The following is a 19,480-nucleotide window of genomic DNA, read 5'->3' as shown; positions in this document are numbered from 1 at the left end:
AGACCAGGATAAGTACCTGGCTCCTGCCATCGGATCAGCGTAGCGCGCCGGCCCTGGCGGCCATTGGAGGATGAACCAATGGCAAAGGAAGACCTTTCTCTGTCTCTCTCTCTCACTGTCCACTCTGCTGTCAAAAAAAAAAAAAAAAAAGTGTGAAGACAAACTGAAAAGGGACAGGCACAGGTTGCTTGTAGAAGCTGGCAGTGTTCCTCCTCTCGGCCCCCAGACCCTGGCTACCAATTCCTTCTCTCACACACCCCTTCCACCGTGAGGGCCTTTGCATTGCTCTTAGAGCTCAGATTCTCCACGGCTTGGACCACTTCTCAAACAAGCAAAGGAAAGACAACTTAATGGGGGAAATGAGTCACCTTGGGAACCAAGAGGAGGGTTGGATGCACCTTGACGACGGTGAGCTACAGAGAGACCATCCATTCCCATCCATTACCGCTGTGCCTGAGCAGTCCACCCAAACTCATCCATACCCATCCATACTCACCGTTGGGGCGCGGGGGGGGGGGGTGTCCCCATGGCCTGAAATCCACCGGTGGCGGTGTAGTCCTTGCATCTCATTAACGACGCCTGTCCTCGCCAATATAAGCAGCCTCCAGCGCTCCGCCCGCCACCCTGCATTCTCCCTTCCGCCTTGCCATTCCTCTCCATGGAAATAATTAACAGGTTGACTGCTTACTTACTGATTCTTTTGGTAACCAAGATTTCAGGTTCAGACTAAGGCCTTGTACTGATGATAGCCATAGGGGGGAAGTACTCAAAAGCAGCTAGCAAAACTTTCCGAAGGATGGAGACACTCAAGATCTAAAAATCACCTTGAGGGAGAGGATTCTGCACCACGAATCTCCCTTCCCCAACTCCCTATCGTGGCAGATCCGTAGCAACAAGTGACACATTCTGCACTGGGTTTCCCCTGGCCGGAATCGCCTTCTACGGGATGAAAGGTGTGTGTGCGGTCCACAGAAGCGCAAAGGTCGCAGGTTCCAAGAGACCCCCAGCTCTGCCCTTTGAGCCACCTGGTCCCTGTCGAGCCGAGCAGCGCCACGCTCCGGGGGCCGTCCGGGCGGATCTGAAGGGCATGAGTGCGAGCCCCCGGCGCGCGCCGGTCCCCACCCCCGCACCCGGAGCCCGTCTGGCCGCGCCCGCCCGCGCAGCCTGACTGGCCGCCGCCGCAGACCCGGCACGGAGAGGCGCGGCGCGCGGAGCCAGTGAGGCGGACGGGCGCACTGGGGCCTCGCCGCCGCCGCGCCGTCCTCCCTCCTCCGCTCCCTCCGCCCCTCCCCTGGCGGCCGCGCAGCCTGGAAGCCGGCGAAGGAAGCCGCGGCGCCGCTGCTCGAAGCCCGCAGCTCGGGCGCGGGTACCAGCGCTGAGGCGAGGGCGGCGGGCGCGCGGAGACCGTGGAGAGAGCGGAGCGTGCGAGTGTTGGTGTCTGAGAGTCCGGGCTGCATCCGTGACCGAAGCACACCCCCACCATCCCCATCCCCGACCCGGACCCCCGACCCGGCCCCGGCCCCGGCCCCGGCCCCAACCCCAACCCGGGTCTCCGCAGCCCCGCCGCCTCCCCGCCTGAGCTCCGAGGCACGCACGGCACAGTCATGAACACCAACGATGCTAAGGAATATCTGGCCCGGAGGGAAATCCCTCAGCTTTTCGAGGTAAGGGCCATGGCCATGGCGGGAGGGTCGGCGGGTCGGGTCAGTCAGTTGCGCTCCGGCACAGGAGCAAAGGGTTTGCAGGGGTGCGCTCTCCCGCGCGCCCGAGGGTGGTCGCCTTTTGCCCGCGGGCTGCCGGGGCCGCTGCAGATGGCCAGGCTCAGGAGCTCCATCTAGCACCCCAAGTTTCAGTCTTCGGACTGTGGAATCAGGCTGCCCCTCATCACACCACTTGGATGTGGATACCTGGGGTGGGCTGCAGACAGCAGCCGGGCCGCGCGCGCCCTGGGGGCGAGGGCCAGGCCAGGTGGGTTCACTGTCGCCCAGCGCTGATCCAGGACTGGAAACCGAAGGGTCCGGAGCCCTCGTCTCTCTCCGTGCCGAAAATGGGGAGCCTGCAGTGAAGGGGGAAGTGGGGACGAAAGCAGCCCTCCCTGGGGACAGATTGCTTGGAGGAGAGGGATGAAGATGCAAAAAACAAATCCCAAGCCGTCAAGTGCGGCGCTGCCTCGCGGTGCCCGGCACGCAGCGCTGCCCGGCCCGGCCCGTGAAGGAACTCCTGAGCACGTTCACCGTCGCCTCGTGAGGGCCGCTTTCGCGTGCGCTCCGCAGCCCACCTGGCGGCAAACGGGTGAGGGAGGAGCGGAGGCGGGCGGGACTCCTGTTGCTGCGTCCCCTGACCGCAGCGCTGTTGTGGTCTGCACCGGCGCCCCGGCGGCTGGGCGCCGCTTGGAGAATGGCAGAGGACCCCCCGAGGCAGGAACCAAAGGAACCCTGATCAGTTGCAGCCCCAGCCTTCTACTTGGGTTGTTTCGCTTCTTTTCGTTCTCTTTTGTTTGAATTTAAAACATCGCAAAATCCCAAGTGTTTTTTCTAGAGGGGGAAAAAAAAAAAAAGCAAAAGAAAGGATGGGAAGCAAGCCAAGCTTCGTAGGGGGAACCCACTCAGGGCGAACCAGGTCCCCATTTCTGAGAAATGATAACACTGATTTAGTAAACTAGCCATCGTTAATTGTTCTTTTTCCTGTTCGGGGGATCTGTTTTGTTAAAAGGAATGTTAAAATACCACTTGGGAAAATAATTTTCCCCCTATTATCCCCAAACTATCTTTCAAATGGGCTGCCTTGGTTACAGATCTTCCCTCTCACCTCTGCAAGCCAACATTTCCCCGTGAACCACTCACCTAGCTTAGGCCTGCGGTGTGAAGTTCAAATCTAGCACGTGTCTTACTCTTGTGTGCAAATAATCAGGCTATTTTACATAAGAATAGGTCTTACAAGTGTGTGGGAATCTTAAGAATTTTTCTCCTTCTAAAAAATTTTCAGCAAATAAATATGGAAATGAAGAGCTGACTGTTTTATCACAGAGATTACCACTGAGATCAATTCACTGATACACTTCTAGAAGCATTCTTAGAAACAAATGTCTGAGAGCTCTCTGATTGCAGAATGCTGCTGAATGGTACCTCGTCTTCCTTTATACATGTGGGTACTGGCTTTCCTCTTGGGTGGGAGGTCACCCCAGAGAATTTTGAGAATTTGCTCAGGAAAATCTATCTTGCATATGCAAATAAGTGAAAACTTTCCAGTAGCTTTTTCTGCCTGTGAATGGGACATTTTAACATAGGCACACCCCCAAAAAGGGAAGCCAGCCTGGTTGGGTGGAATGCAGTCATCAGCTGTACTTCAGCTCAGTCCTTGACAATGGGAAGATGGAAAGAGACTACTGGGCACTTCCAGAGCCTCTGTCCCTCTGGTGAGATGAATGGGTGCTGGGCACAGTGCAGGAGGGATGCCACACCTGGCAAGTGAAAAGCCAGACAGCAAAACCAAATAGTTTAGAATCCTAAACTGAATTTTCTCCATCAATACCACAATGTTCTGGGCAGATGAAGTTTATCAGATGGGTTAAACATTGGACCCAGCTGTGGATATTAGACACCATTGTAGGTCATGTGACAGATTATTGAATCTGCACTGTTGTCAGACAGTAGATACAGCTGACAGACCTTTTTGGAGTTCCTCCTGACTGGGACATCAGTTAGGCCAAATGAGATTTTGCATATCCCTGGTAGGTTCATGTTAGAATTACGTTCCCATTCTTAGTTTAAAAGTTCTTTTTTCAAAAAATTTTGTCATAAGTTCTATATCTCTGAGTTTTTATGTCTATCTAACATTATGATGTTATATGCTGGTCTTGGCCCTTAGACCAGAATTAATTTGAATACTATAGAAAACAGATGATTTAAATTCTTGAAGGATTAACTAGGAGATTGAGTAATGATGTCTTCAAATCTTGATAGTGACTGGTTATGAGAAAAAAGGATTTAAACTCATAGTCCCCTTTTAAAACCTGTGTCCTTTGGGGTAAAAGTTTTGTTTATGAAGGCTAGAAAAGTGTATTTTCTAGTCACAGAATGTTTATTGAGTTTGCCGAGCCTTCTCAGGCAATAGTAAGAATAAAATTAAAATACCTCATCTTGACTGATTCTTATTGTAGCTGGCTAATGCACAGGACAGTGAGAATCTGATTATTGTTCTTATCCTATATGATATTTTTGTAAGATGTGCAAAAACGAATATTTGGGTTTTATAATCAGAAACATGGAGTTGGAATCCTGGGTCTTGTAGTTTTGAGTAAGCAATCTTGGACAAGTCTCTAACATCTTAGTCATGATTTCCTAATCTATAAAATGGGGCTAAAAATGCCACACAGGGTTGACTATGCTTGGAATAAGCTAATGGAAGACACTGCGGTATTTATACATTGCTATAGCTAATAGAGTGTAGGAGGGATGTGGGAAGCTTAACTACAGAGTGTGTGTAGCACAAATCTTGACACACAATGCATATGGAGGCCCAGGTTTGTTTTTTCCTGACCATTTGCTATTGACCTGTCTGATAGAAATGTGTATTCCAACTCACTCTGCTCAGTATTTTGGAAAATGAATGTACGTAGTAACATTTGCTCACCATTTGAAGCAAATTGCACAAGAATAATTTGAAAATGAAATTCTGCATTCAGGAAAGATGTGTGCCTTTCAAAGGGTGTGCGTTTTGTCCTCATGCATTAATAATGTGTATTGATAATAATAGTACCATATGCTTTTTCCATGAAATACTCTGAAGGAAAATATTTTGTGGCTCAGTCAAGTTCCTGGAAGTCAGTATTTCCAAAATTATAGCCATTAAAGAAACGAGTACATGTGACACATTAGACACCATGAACAGAAAAAGTAATAGCAGAACCCTGTCTTTTTTACACATCTATCATCTCAGTGGGTATTGTGGTAACTGACTACTTTTTAAATAATTTCTTGAGTCTCTGACTTCCCTTGTTTTGTGTGTCACTCAGACTTGAGTTTTGAGTGATTTCTCCCCCAATCAGAAAATAGTTTAATATGTACCTGCCATATGCCAGGGAAAATGTCATGTGGTTGGGACTGAAGAATAAGTGAGACCGACTCATTGCGGAAGAGTGGATAGTTTAGAAGAGGAAACCAACACATAAACCAATGTTGCAGTAGAAATGACAAGTATGGGAATGCTGAGTCAGGGTCCACAGGCCAACCAAGGTGTTCCTGGAATTCCTGGTAATAATAATAACAACTTAAACTACAAAGAAGATTTACTGGATACTTGACATGTACCACCAAGTGTGTAATATGCACCATACAAATACTAAACTCTGTAAAATTTTTTTAATTTATTTCTATTTTATTTGAAAGACCAAGAGCAGAGAAAGAGAGATCTTCCATCTGCTTCACACCTCAAATGACTACAACAGTCAGAACTGAGCAAGATTGAAACTAGGAGCCTAGAATTCTGTCTGAGTCTCCCATGTGGGTGGCAGGAACCAAACCACTTGAGCCATTCCCTACTGCCCCTCAGGGTCATGCTGATGCCCTGCTCATTAGCAGGAAACTGAAATAGGAAGCAATAGGAAGCGGCGTTGAGACTTCACCCCAGGCCGGCACCGCAGCTCACTAGGCTAATCCTCCACCTGCAGCACCAGCACATTGGGTTCTAGTCCCGGTTAGGGCGCCGGTTCTGTCCCGATTGCTCCTCTTCCAGTCCAGCTCTCTGCTGTGGCCCGGGAGTGCAGTGGAGGATGGCCCAGGTCCTTGGGCCCTGCACCCACATGGGAGACCAGGAGGAAGCACCTGGCTCCTGGCTTCAGATCAGCACAGTGCGCCCCCCATAGCGGCCCTTAGGGGGTGAACCAAGGGTAAAAGGAAGACCTTTCTCCTTTCTCTCTTTCTCTCATTGTCTAACTCGGCCTGTCAAAAAAAAAAAAAAAAAAAAAAAAAAAAAGAGGCTTCACCCCAGGCACTCAGATATGGGATGTGGACATCCCAAGCAATGACTTAACCATAGTGCCACACACCAATACCAAAGTTTTTAATTAAAAAAAAAAAAAAATGAAGTAGGTACTATTGTCCTCATTTTATAGAAGAAGAAATTGAGGCCTGGAGTCTTTAAAGATGGGTAAGAATGAGATAAATAAAAACTAGGGGCATTTTCACACACTATACTTTATCTCACAGATAGGGCTCTTCTATCTTATATTACATAGTTGCCTGAATTGTTTAATAAACAGAATTCTGAGTGAAAAACTGGTAAAGAATTTTAAGAGCTTATCTTAATTTTCTATCACATCATAATTCCAACTTTAATTGCTTGTGAAAACACAAATGCAAAGGACAAAAACAACCTAGAATTCAAAGATGGGACTTATATTGTAGCAAAGGTGGTTTAAAAACATACTTTATTGTATTTCAGAGCCTTTTGAATGGACTGATGTGTTCCAAGCCAGAAGACCCAGTCGAGTACTTGGAAAGTTGTTTACAGAAAGTAAAGGAACTGGGTGGCTGTGACAAGGTGAAATGGGATACATTTGTCAGCCAGGAAAAGAAGACCTTACCTCCGCTAAATGGAGGACAGTCCCGGAGATCCTTTCTACGAAATGGTAATGTATATGTAGAATAATAGACCTTTTTCAAAGTACAGCATTTCTCTTTAAAAAGTGCACGTAGACCATAGGCAGTGATTTCATTTATTGGATTTACAAATGCCCAGGAGAATATAAGTGGCTGGAACACAATTAATCTCTCTTTGCAGCTAATTCTAATCACCTCCCTGACAAACAAAATGACATACCATTGTCCAGCAGTTGACTGAAGTCTTAATGAAATTTTATATTGCTAACTCCATTATTTTGCAAAATGAATTGCATTAACAAACCCTGTATTTTTTAAATTGTAAATAAATTTTTCAAACTTAATAAGTAGGATACGGAGAAAATTGGTAGTTATTACATAGCAGTTCCACACTTTTCATTAGCTGGAAAGAGATTTGGCTTATTAATGTGTTTTCAAATGCAGAGTTAATATTAACACATCTGCATCAATGCACCAGTAAAGTTTATGCCAGTTAATTCAATAAGGATGTATTAAGCAGCTACTGAATATGGTATTTTATATTGGGCATTTGGGTGCTGTAAAAGAAGTAGAAGTTAATTTGTTTAAATTTTAGAACTAGTTTGGAACTAAGAACTGGAGTTTCTTAGAAAATAATCATGGTGTTTTTTTTTGTTGTTTGTTTGTTTTGTTTGTTTGTTTTTTTTGACAGGCAGAGTGGACAGTGAGAGAGAGAGACAGAGAGTAAGGTCTTCCTTTTTGCTGTTGGTTCACCCTCCAATGGCTGCCGCGGCTGGCGCGCTGCGGCCGGCGCACCGCGCTGATCCAATGGCAGGAGCCAGGTGCTTCTCCTGGTCTCCCATGGGGTGCAGGACCCAAGCACTTGGGCCATCCTCCACTGCACTCCCGGGCCACAGCAGAGAGCTGGCCTGGAAGAGGGGCAACCGGGACAGAATCTGGCGTCCCGACCGGGACTAGAACCCAATGTGCCGGCGCCGCAAGGCGGAGGATTAGCCTAGTGAGCTGCGGCGCCGGCTAGAATCATGGTATTTTGATTTCTGTCTCTCTCTCTGAAAAAAAATATGCTTCTCAAAATTAAAGATTCACCATGAGTCAGCCTTTCAGCCCCAGTTGAGATTGGGAAGAATAACAGTTGTATGTGCAAAAAAGGAATCACTCCCAATCAGGAGAAACTGAATTATTTTCTAGTGGGCAAGATCATTATATTATCAAAACTTCAACCATTCTCAAAAGTTGTGGCACAAAATGTTTCAGCTATACTGACAATTTAAGGTGGAGATAACTCTATTCGTAATAAATATAAGGAGGAAACAAAGCTCAGTTTGTCACTGTTTACATGCAGTGTGAGGAAAGAATCATAATGTAATTTTTAAGAAACATAAGCAAAGGGGCCTGCGCTGTGGCACAGTGGGTTAAAGCCCTGGCCTAAAGTGCCGGCATCCTATATGGGCACCGGTTCTAGTCCCAGCTGCTCCTCTTCCAGTCCAGCTCTCTGGCCTGGGATAGCAGTAGAAGATGGCCCAAGGACTTGGGCCCCTGCACCCATATGGGAGACCTGGAAGAAGCTCCTGGCTCCTGGCTTTGGATTGGCACAGCTCCAGCCATTGCGGCCATCTGGGGAGTGAACCAGTGGCTGGGAAGACCTCTCTCTCTCTCTCTCTCTCTGCCTCTCCTCTCTCTGTGTAACTCTGGCTTTCAAATAAATAAAATAAATCTTAAAAAAAAAAAAAAGAAACACAAACAGAGCTGGCGTCGTGATCCAGTGGGTTAAACCACCACCTGCAATACCAGCTTTCCATATCAGAGAGCCGGTTAGAGTCCTGGCTGTTCCACTTCTGATCCAGCTCCCTGCTAGTGTGCCTGGGAAAGCAACAGAAGAGGGTTCAAGTCCCTGGGCCCATGCCACCCACGTGTGAGACAAACATAGAGTTGTTCTAGGCTCCCAGTTTCGGCCACCCCCCCCCCCCAGCTGTAGTGGCCCTTTGGGAAGTAAATGAGCAAATGGAAGATCTCTCTCTCTCTCTCTCTCTCTTTCTCTTTCTCTCTGTAATGTGTGTTTCCCTCTCTCTGTGGCTCTGCTTTTCAAATAAATAAGTAAATAAATCTTAATTTAAAAAAGAAAAAAACACAAGCAGAAGAGGAAAGGCAGAAATAGCATTTCCTCAGAAGCACCTCCCAGAAGGAAGAGTCCTCGGTCCGTGCAGGATTCAGTAAGGGGTGACTAGGATTGAATACTCAGATGTTTCGCCAAAAGAAGATATGACCACCAACCAAATCTTCCAGGGCTTCTGAGATGCAGCTGAGATACCCCATTTCAGAAATTTTCAAATGTTGTAACAGACTAGAAAACATAGATAATTAGAAAACATTTGGTGCAACCATAAGATAATATGATTTGTCCACTGAGTCCTGGGGAGAACTTGATTTTGTTGCTGTGCAAGGTCTCTTACTCCCATCTATCTTCTGTAAATAGATGATAAGGCATCACTCATTACAAAATAAGCTGTGTTGTTAAATTCTGTGGTAAGAGCTAAGACTAAGGCCGGGTCTTCGTGTATTTGATAAATTGAATTTGCTTCTGAGATTTTGATTTGACCCTTAGAACCATTCCAGTCCTAAAGAGATCTTCACTCTTCCCATGCATTCTGCCCAAAGACTGAGGCAGAGAGAGAGAGAGAGAGAGAGAGAGAGAGGTCTTCCATCCACTGGTTCACTCTCCAAATGGCTGCAATGGCCAGAGCTGGGCCAATCCAAAGCCAGGAACCAGGAGCCTCTTCCAGGTCTCCCATGTGGGTGCAGGGACCTAAGGACTTGGGCTATCCTCTGCTGCTTTCCCAGGCCATAACAGAGAACTGGATTGGAAGTGGAGCAGCCAGGACTTGAACCGGCTCCCACATGGGATGCTGGCACTGCAGGCAGCAGCTTTACCCGCTACGCCACATTATCCCCCTCCCCCAAGCATTTTCTAACCTGTCATCTGTGGACTATCCTACTCTTTTTGTGAAACTAAATGAATCAATGGCCAATGGCCTCATTTGTTTTGTCAATAGAGTGTGAAAGTTTCTAGGTAATCAACACTTTGAGAGGAAATGTGAGTATTATGCCATCTAAGATATAGTAGTTTCCTTAGCAAAATTCCTTATGGAAGAACAAGTGGGCTCGTGTCTCTGTGCAAGGGCCTTTGGAAGTAGTTAAGGTTTCTCTATGCCTTCTGAAATACTGATTGACAAAGTAAGAAGGGAGGAAGTCATGAAGTTGGTTAAGACCATCTGCCATGGGGCCGGGGCTGTGGTGCAGTGGGTTAATGCCCTGGCCTGAAGCACTGGCATCCCATCTGGGGGCCGGTGCTGTGGCGCAGTGGGTTAAAGCCCCGGCCTGCAGCATCAGCATCCCATATGGGTGCTAGTTCAAGACCCGGCTGCTCCACTTCCAGTCCATCTCTCTGCTGTGGCCTGGGAAAGCAATGGGAGATGGCCCAAGTACTTGGGCCCCTGCACCCATGTGGGAAACCTGGAAGAAGCTCCTGGCTCCTGGCTTCAGATCAGCGCAGCTCTGGCTGTTTTGGCCATCTGGGGAGTGAACCATTGGATGGAAGACCTCTCTCTTTCTGCCTCTCCTCTCTCTGTGTAACTCTGCCTTTCAAATAAATAAATAAATAAATCTTAAAAAAAAAAAAAGACCATCTGCCTGATTTGGGCTTGCCAGTGCTGTGTGTGGTCTATTTGAATGTGTCATTTATATTTCTGACTCTGAGTCTTTGTGTTGTTTCCATCAACTGGGACATTCTTTTCAACATTTCTTCTCTTTCAAAGTTCTAGTCTTGCTGCTTTTGCAAGTCCTAATATGTCTGATATTATGGCAAGTATTTGTTGCCAGTATAGACATACATTTAAACCTTCATATTTATATTTTTATTTTTAAAAAATTGTAAAAATTAAAAATACTTAATTTTATTTGAAAGGCAGAGACAGAAATTTTCCATCTGCTGGTCCACTCCCTAAATGCTCACAACAGCCAGGAGCCAGAAACTTGATCCTTGGTCTCTCACATGGGTGGCAAGGACACAAGTACTTGAGACACCACTGCTGCCTCTCAGGGTGCATGTTAGCAGGAAGCTGGAATTCAAAGCACAGTAGCCCAGCCTTGAAACAGGCACTGTGATATGTGATGCAGCTGTCCCAAGTAGTGATTTAGCTTATATACCACATGCCTGCCCCAAAATTTATATATATATATATATATATATATATATATATATTTGACAGGCAGAGTGGACAGTGAGAGAGAGAGACAGAGAGAAAGGTCTTGCTTTGCCATTGGTTCACCCTCCAATGGCCGCCGCAGCCGGCGCCCTGCGGCCAGCGCAGCGCGCTGATCCGATAGCAGGAGCCAGGTGCTTCTCCTGGTCTCCCATGGGGTGCAGGGTCCAAGCACTTGGGCCATCCTCCACTGCACTCCCTGACCACAGCAGAGAGCTGGCCTGGAAGAGGGGCAAGCGGGACAGAATCCGGCGGCCTGACCGGGACTAGAACCTGGTGTGCCGGCGCCACAAGGCGGAGGATTAGCCTAGTGAGCCGCGGCGCCGGCCCTATTTTTCTTTATACATTTATTTATTTATCTGAAGGTCTGAGTTATGGGGGGGGGGGGACCTTCCATCTGCTGTTTTTTCTCCCAGATGGCTGCAATGGCTAGGGCTGGGTCAGGCTGAAGCCAGGAACCAGGGGCTTCTTCCAGGCCTCAAACATCAGTAGCAGGGTCCTAAGCACTTGGACCATTTTTGCTGCTTTTCCCAGGCACATTAGCAGGAAGCAGGATCAGAAGTGGAGCAGCTGGGACTTGAACTGGCATCCATATGGGAGTTCATGAACAGCTACATATAGTTGTGAAAGTTTGGTACTATTCAAGTACCCTTTGCCAAGGCGCGGCAGCCTACCCAGTAAGATGGGAGCATATCTGAGAAGGGTGGTCTGGAACCTAGGATGACAAAACTATGGCACATGGGCCAAGCTCATGTCACTGTTTTTACAGGCATTTTCTTGGAACAAAGGCACATCCCTTTGTTTTCCCAGTGTCTAAAATGGCTTTCTTGCTTCCTTGCTGAGCTGAGCATGAGACTGCTTGGCTCTCAAAGCCCGAATATTGACTCTCTGGCCCTCTAACGAAGTTTGTGTAGAGGGCTTCTGCCGACTGACAAAAATAAATAAATGAATAATTCATTTAATGCTTAAATTTCTTATAGTAATTGCTTAAGTATGAAATGTGGTTTTTGTGCTCTTTTTCCTTTTCAAAGTTATCTTATTCTTTTGCAGTAATGCCTGAAAATTCAAACTTTCCATATCGGCGTTATGACCGGCTTCCTCCAATTCATCAATTCTCCATAGAAAGTGACACGGATCTGTCTGAGACTGCAGAGTTGATTGAGGAGTATGAGGTTTTCGATCCTACTAGACCTCGACCAAAAATTATTCTTGTCATAGGTATGATGACAGAAGCAAAATTCCCATCCTATTTACAGTTCAAAAATGATGTCTGTGATGTATTATATTTGCCAGTGCTTGTTTGGATCATGACAGACAACAGAAACAAAATCACAAGGAATAGAAAATGGAAACAATTTTAGGATAGTCTTCAATAAAGCAATTTTTTTAAAATTATTAAAGTGGGTGCCTTTTAGATTTTTATAGACACCCACTAAAATGTCACAGAAATTATTAATCATGAATTCAAAGTGATTTCTTCAACAGTTATTGTCTTATGGTTTTATTTACTTAATAACCTATAGCATAACTTTAACAAAAATACCTTTACCATAGTGAGTCCATTAAATGTTTTCTGAATTTTTCCCCTTTAACTCAACAAATTGAATTTTATTCACTATTAACTTTAGAAGAAAAAATAAATAATAATATATCAATAAAGATTCATATAAATAAATCTTCCTTATAGAGAACTGGCACTAACATTCAAATCTAAGTTTTAATGATACTAGACAAACAAATCTAATAGAATAGTGTGTGATAGAGCACATAATATCTGAGTATTAACCAAAATAACACTAATCGTTCATTCCTAAAATTGGCACTGTGAATCTTGTTGAATATGAAAATTTCAGCCCAATGCCATCTCCTAAGGAATAGATACTGAAAATGTCTTAAATAGTTCAGCAAAATTGCATTTTTGACATGCTGGCAAGTTCTTTCCCAAAATTTGTAAAACTTACAAAGAGACCACAGTCATGAAGCAAGATGTAGTCAGTTTTCACAGCATGCCCGCAGGCAAAAGCCTGGCATGAGGTGTCCAAAGCTGTGCTGTCCAGTAGTGGCTGACTGAGTCCTGTACAGAATCCTCATGCAGGGAAGCTGTGGCCTGGGGGACAGGACCATGATGGCAGCTGGGAAAAAGCATGCAAAGAGACACACAGCACTGTCACCAGAATTGCATCTCACCAGCCTAGAAGAGGTGATGTTGGTACATTTCAGTGAAGTGAAAATGACATTAGAAATGTAGTTAGCCCTAAAGTATTGAAATTATTACAGAAAGAGAGTTTAGAAATCAGCTTTCAAGAAGTCAGAATATTCTTAGGGCTCCGGTTTTTTTATGATGCCATAAATCTCTGTTCTTGAAAATGGAAAGGCGTTTTTGTTTTTAATTAAAAATTAGGGAATTAAAAATTGGGAATGTTTGCCTAGACAACAAGGAAATACTTTATTAACAGATGGAGCTCTAGGTGAAGAATAATTGAGAATTTTTTTATCATTTTATGGTTTATGTGTAGATCAGTTTTGTTTTTCCTGTTACTATTAGTGAAATATTGGTGATTGTTAACAGGAAGAATAAACTGAAGACTGATTGTGCATGAAGATCATGTAATACCAAATTGCTCTTATGTAAAACATTTAGGCCTTTTTTTCTGCATTGTGAGTCTTGTATGAGAATGATTCAAACATTTCAATACGTTAATATCTTAGAAGGAGATACAAATGCTTACATCTCCTCTAGGTCAAGCTCTTTTAATTAAACAAAAATTATTATTCCTTTTTATTTGTTTGAAAGGCAGAGATAGAGATAGAAAGACAGATAGATGGCTACTCAGAAAGCTCCATCTGCTGGCTCACATCCAGGATGCCCACAACAGCCAGTGGTGGGCCAGGCTGAAGCCAGGAGCCTGGATTCAATTCAGATCTCCTATGCTGGTGAGAGGGACTTGAACTGTCATCTGCTGCCTCCCAGGGTGCCCATTAACAGGAAACTGAAATTAGGAGTGGAACTGGGACCTGAACTCAGGCACTCTGATATGGGAGGCCAGTGTCCCAAGTAGCATCTCAAACCCTGGGCCAAATTCCTGGCCCCCCAAGCTCTTTTATACTCAGTGAAATCAACTTGCTTTAAGAATATGATTCTCATCATAGACTTACGTGCTGAACTGTAGCATTTTATGTTGTAAAAGAATGATTGAGAACCAATGAGGTTATATAATTTTTAGAGAGTTGAGGTAAAGGAAGAAAGGAAAAGGCAAACCATTAGTTTTCCTGGGAGATGGGGACAATTTTATGACTTCTGAAGAATTATAAAATAATTGTCTCGGAATCTTACAAATTTTTATTAGTTCCAACCTGGAAAAGGTATGGGAGAGGTATAGATGCCCAATGATATTACTTCTAAATAAACAAAATATCCCTTTTGTTACTACAGTGTTTTTAAAAGCTTCCCGTTAATATGCCTGTGAAGGTAGCAGATGATGGTCTAAATTCTGTGGCCCAGATACCATCCATCTGGGAGACCAGGGTCTAGTTTCTGGTTCATAGCTTTGGTCTGGCCCAAACCTGGCTGTTGTGGCCATTTGGGGAGTGAACTAGCAGTTGAAGATCTCTCTCTCTCTCTCTCTCTCTCCATCTCTCTCTTCCTCTCTGTCTCCTCCCACCACAACCCATTACTCTGCCTTTCAAATAAATAAAGAAATTATTTTAAATTTTAAAGATGTTGATTTATAGAAGTAGTTCATATTGTTAAGTCTGATAGGGTAGAGTTAGAGTCTCTTAGAAATCTGAGAATGGTAAAAAATGTAAACAAATTCCTGAGCTAACTTTGATAAAGCAATATAAAGGTGAAAGCTGGAGTTATTAGGTGCATTATTTGGGATTGGAACTAAGAAATGGTTTTCTTTGTATCAGTTGATCTTAGAATTCCACTGACTGAATCTGCCCACTTGGAACTATTTCTTACAAAAAAAAAGCTTTTTCTTTTATTTTTATCTGAAAGAATAAAATGTTATTGAATAATTAGATATAAAATGACTTCAACACACAAAAGACTTGTAGTAGAGAAAACATCAACTCATTTTTCTGTCAGTTTTTATTTTCAGTATTGTCTATTAAATCATAATTATGTTTCAATGAATATTACCAAAACATTTCATAACTTACTAAGCATTGACTTTTTCTTTTAAGAAAATGTATTTATCTATTTGAAAGGCAGAGTGATAGAGAGATGAGAGAGACAGAGAGAGAGAGAGAGAGATCTTCCATTTGCTGGTTTATTCCCCAAATGGTAGCATCAGTCAGTGCTGGGCCAGGACAAAGCCAGGATCCTGAAACTCCATTTGGGTCTTCCACAAGTATTTGGGGGCCATACTCCGCTGCTTTTCCAGGCTCATTCTCAGGGAATAGAATGGAAGCATAGCGGCTTAGAATTGAACTGGCACTCCAATATGGAATGCCAGTGTTGCAGGTTGCAGCTTAACTTGCTGTACCACAACACAGACCCCAAGCATCAACTTTTAAAAATACATTTCTGGGGCCAGCACTGTGGCGTAGCAAGTAAAGCTGCCATTTGAAGTGCTGTCATCCCATATGGGCGCCAGTTCGAGACCCGGCTGCTCTACTTCAAGTCCAGCTCTGCTATGGCCTGGAAAAGCAGTAGAAGATGGCCCAAGTGCTTAGGCTCCTGCACACATGTGGGAGACCCAGAGGAGGCTCCTGGCTCCTGGCTTTAGATTGGCACAGCTCCAGTTGCAGCCAGTTGGGGGGGTGGGGGAGTAAACCAGCTGATGGAAGCCTCCTTCTCTGGCCTGCATCTGCCTCTGCCTCTCTGTAACTCTACCTTTCAAATAAGTAGATAAAACTTAAAAAAAAAAGACATTGCCTATGCTGAATAGTTTATGCTTAAGTCCTTGAAAATATTTCATTTTTATAATTACCATTAAATAACTATAGACTGGATTGATGGTTATGCATTTTGTTTGAAAATTTATTCCAAATCTATATTCTAATTAGTCTAAGTTGCTCAGAAATTTATTTTGACTAAAAATTAATCTAACATGTTTAGAAATAAAATCTGGGTTGTAATTATTTTGACTTCGTTTTCAAAAACAAATGGTAATTACTGATGATTAGTATTGAGTAAACGTTGCAAAAAGTCATTTCATACAAACACATCACAAAATCAAAGTTATTAGTTCTATGAAACCTTTCTTCCTTAAGTATCAATTCCACTCACTGTGTTTTTTATATAAAATTTTGAATCTGAAGGCAAAAAGGCAAGAACACACATGAGCAAACAAATTTCAGAAAAAGATTTGAATAAGCTCTGCCAATATTGATGGGCCTTTGGTTTAAAAATCGTTGTTCCATTTCACCAAATTGCACATTAACTCTTTTGTCTGTGGGCATGGACCACATTTCTGTTATTTTGATCATTGTCTTTGGTATCCCATAGATTTTTCTTTGATTCCAAAGGAGAAATAACTAGATTTTTACACAGAAAGATGGGATGTCTTTCAACTGCATTGTTCAAAAAAAAAAAAAAAGCTTTTTTAATTAAAAAGTTACCTATTATAACAGGTAGAGGGGGAAATGTCTCTGATCTGACAGGGTTGGTCAAGACAGTCCTACCGTTTCCTTTTCCTGGAGGGCATCTGCTTGCTCTGCATTCAGAGGGCACTGAGAATGTTATCCCTGAAACAGTACCTGCCTGCTGTGAGTGATCCAGAGCAGGGATTTCAAGGGGCGTCCCTTCATGTATTGGAAGGTCACAGTTTTCCTGTTTTAAATAACAGGTGGTCCTGGAAGTGGAAAAGGTACTCAGAGTTTGAAAATTGCAGAACGTTATGGATTCCAATACATTTCAGTGGGAGAATTGCTAAGAAAGAAAATCCACAGTACCAGCAGCAACAGGAAGTGGAGTCTGATTGCCAAGATCATTACAAATGGAGAACTGGCACCTCAGGTACTGCTGTATAATCTGCTTCAAGTCCGCAGTAATTTGTATGCTGATTGTGAGCGTTGAAGTTTCACTGTGGCTTTTCACCCTTTCTCTTTATAAAAGGAAACAACAATTACAGAGATAAAACAGAAACTGATGCAGATACCTGATGAAGAAGGCATTGTCATTGATGGATTCCCAAGAGATGTTGCCCAGGCGCTGTCTTTTGAGGACCAAGTAAGATTGTCTCCTTTTATTTTAAATGGCCTGCTTTTTGCTTTAAATTTTGAGATAAAAAAAAAGATTTCCTGGAAGACTTGCTGTTTTTTTTGTTGTTGTTGTTGTTTGTTTTTTAATGAATTCTGATCTGAGCACAGCAAATTCGTCAGTATGGGTTGGCAGAAGGTCATTTCCTTGGCAAGTGCTTAAAAATTGAAGACAGTCTCTGCCAAGAGGAAAGATAAAAACCAATAACAGAATTCACTATTTTCATTTTAAAAATGCAAACCTGTTTAATCTGTATTTCAAATAACTTTTCCTAAAATTTTAAAAATCTTTAATTACTGAGAGCAAGCTGTATTCAGCACTGTCTAGAGATGTAAAACACCACCAAGCACACACTCTTACCAACTGGGGAACTCGTGGCTGCCAAATTTTACTCAAGTCTAAGTAGACTCTGCATGCACAACACGCACTACATTTGATTTGAAGGGAAATACATCAATTAGGATACCTTGTGTGTGTGTTTAAAATTTTAAAAGCTCAAATAACTCATCTTTATTTAAAATTTTTAATGATAAAAATAATGTGTGATCTGACAAATGTCAAGCCCCACTGTGAAAAATGAAAGGCCATGACACTCTCCTTTTATCTGCTGTTCCTCCTTTCCTGAGTTAACACAAATTGTGCTCAAGTTGTTATATGCTATTTCATGCCTTTTCCATGCCTTCACACATACATACACAGGGATGCATTCACAAGTGCACACACTCTTGTATAAATACATTTTAACTTTCTATATCTGTTTCCAAACTGCACTCCAAAAACACCTTTCCAAGTCACACTCCCATCTCTGTTGAATGAGAGTGGCTGTTGCTCCACTCTCCAGCCAGAATCATTCATATTTAAAGCTTGTGTTGACCTGTTAAGTAAGAAATGACGTTTCAATTTTTAAAATTTCTGTTTCTTGGGGTTTTATTAAGTGCCTTTTCATAAACTTATTGATCATTGTATTTCTTCCTTATGTGAAATACTTTCTCCCCTTTACCCATTTTTTCTGCAGTCTTGCTTATCTTTATCTTATTTATTTAAAGAAGCTGGTAACATATTACAGATATGATATCAGACAGGTTAAACAATGTAAGTTGATGACTCACATAAAAGCAGCTCAGAATTAGGCAGTTTCAAGGCCACAAAGTAGCTGCACATAGCATCTTTTTGAATCTTTCAATTAAACTTTGGGAACACCTATGACACTGGAATGGTTGTCTCCCCTCCTCTGGCTTCCCCCTCTCACTGTAAGTCTGGTGTTCAGTCTGTGTCAGGGTTTGGTTCTGTTTGTTCTGGCCTTGAAAAGAGAGAAACAGGAAAAGTCTGGCCCATGTTCCTTTGCTGCTGTTGCTGTTACATGATGTTGCTATTGACATGCACACTATGGCAGCTGGTCTTTGGGATTGGTGGCTGTGAGCCAGGCGGGCAGGCATACCCAAACCTTGCTCACCTCCCAGCTGGAAGGCACTGCCCTTGGTAGGCATAAACAGCGGAGCTCCCTGCTCCCTTCTCTGTTGCCATTTAGACATGCCATGTTGAATGTGTCTCCTTTTCCACAAGTAATGACTCAGGCATGCCCTCAGCTTTGTGGTCACTTAAAAAACATTAACAGGCGGTCTTGTTTTCACCTAATAAAAGTCCAGCCAAACTTCACTTTCTCATTACATTTAAGCTGTCTCAGCTGAGGCCTGGTTCAGGCATATAAACTTAAAGTAGTGTCTTGGAGCTGTGAAATTCTTCCTGTGTGACTTGCAGATGGGTGAGAGGGGGAATGGTAGAGGGGGCTGGAGGGAGAGTTTCCTCTCACAGAAAGAAGGGGCAGGAAATACATAGATCTGCAGCAACTCTCTCTAGGTACTGGGACAATTTGCATCTTACATATCCTGAACTTGGGCTGCTGTGCCAAGGGGCCCAGTACTGTTTGGGAATGCCACGGAGCAAATTCTATAGGATGGTCTGCTGTCTTTCTGTGGAATGTGTAGTCACTTGCATGTATTGTTCTAAGGCTGAAAGAAATCCAAGTGAGCATCTGCTTAGGTCATCTGCATAGCTTCCTGGAGCTTCCTGGCCATGTGGGCAGTTCAGTGGTGTCTGAGGATGGCACTGCCATTTCTGACCCTGTAGGAGGTCCAGGGGCTGAGCAGGAGTGCTTGTGTTGAGTCTGGTAGACCACCCTGATCAGTCCATGTCCTGTGTCAGACAAAGCTTCCGCTATCACTTGTGGCACCAAAATGTGTGAGGAGTTTCCATAGTGATTCTCCAACACCAACGGAGTGTCCAGGAATTCAGCTCCACTTGCAGGCTGACTAGCCAGAGGTAGTGCAGATTCCACAGCCTTAAGGACTCAGTCCCCATTTCAGGCAGCAGGGGCAAGTCCCAGCAACACCCGTACTTCTGATTGACCATAAATT

At 43.9% G+C, this 19,480-nt stretch overlaps 1 protein-coding gene across 4 annotated transcripts in view; it reads left to right on the top strand.

The window, feature by feature from the left end:
* Positions 1 to 1,225: 1,225 nt before the first annotated feature.
* Positions 1,226 to 19,480, top strand: part of AK5 (adenylate kinase 5) — a 283,341-nt gene continuing 265,086 nt past the window's right edge. Inside the window, exons 1-5 of one of the 4 annotated variants that reach the window (XM_089300477.1) lie at positions 1,226 to 1,664; positions 6,442 to 6,628; positions 11,981 to 12,076; positions 16,654 to 16,823; positions 16,923 to 17,036. In XM_089300477.1, the coding sequence (XP_089156603.1) occupies positions 1,605 to 1,664; positions 6,442 to 6,628; positions 11,981 to 12,076; positions 16,654 to 16,823; positions 16,923 to 17,036 (627 nt within the window). In that variant the 5' untranslated portion in view covers positions 1,226 to 1,604. Of the gene's footprint in view, positions 1,665 to 6,441; positions 6,629 to 11,908; positions 12,077 to 16,653; positions 16,824 to 16,922; positions 17,037 to 19,480 lie in introns of all 4 variants that reach the window. The other 3 variants (XM_089300476.1, XM_070078236.2, XM_070078235.2) reach the window with 3 other exon arrangements.

Source organism: Oryctolagus cuniculus, chromosome 7, assembly GCF_051225735.1.
Source record: "Oryctolagus cuniculus isolate XC-2025 breed Fujian yellow rabbit chromosome 7, ASM5122573v1, whole genome shotgun sequence".
NCBI lineage: Eukaryota > Metazoa > Chordata > Mammalia > Lagomorpha > Leporidae > Oryctolagus > Oryctolagus cuniculus.
This window is presented reverse-complemented; position numbering and strand designations above follow the sequence as displayed.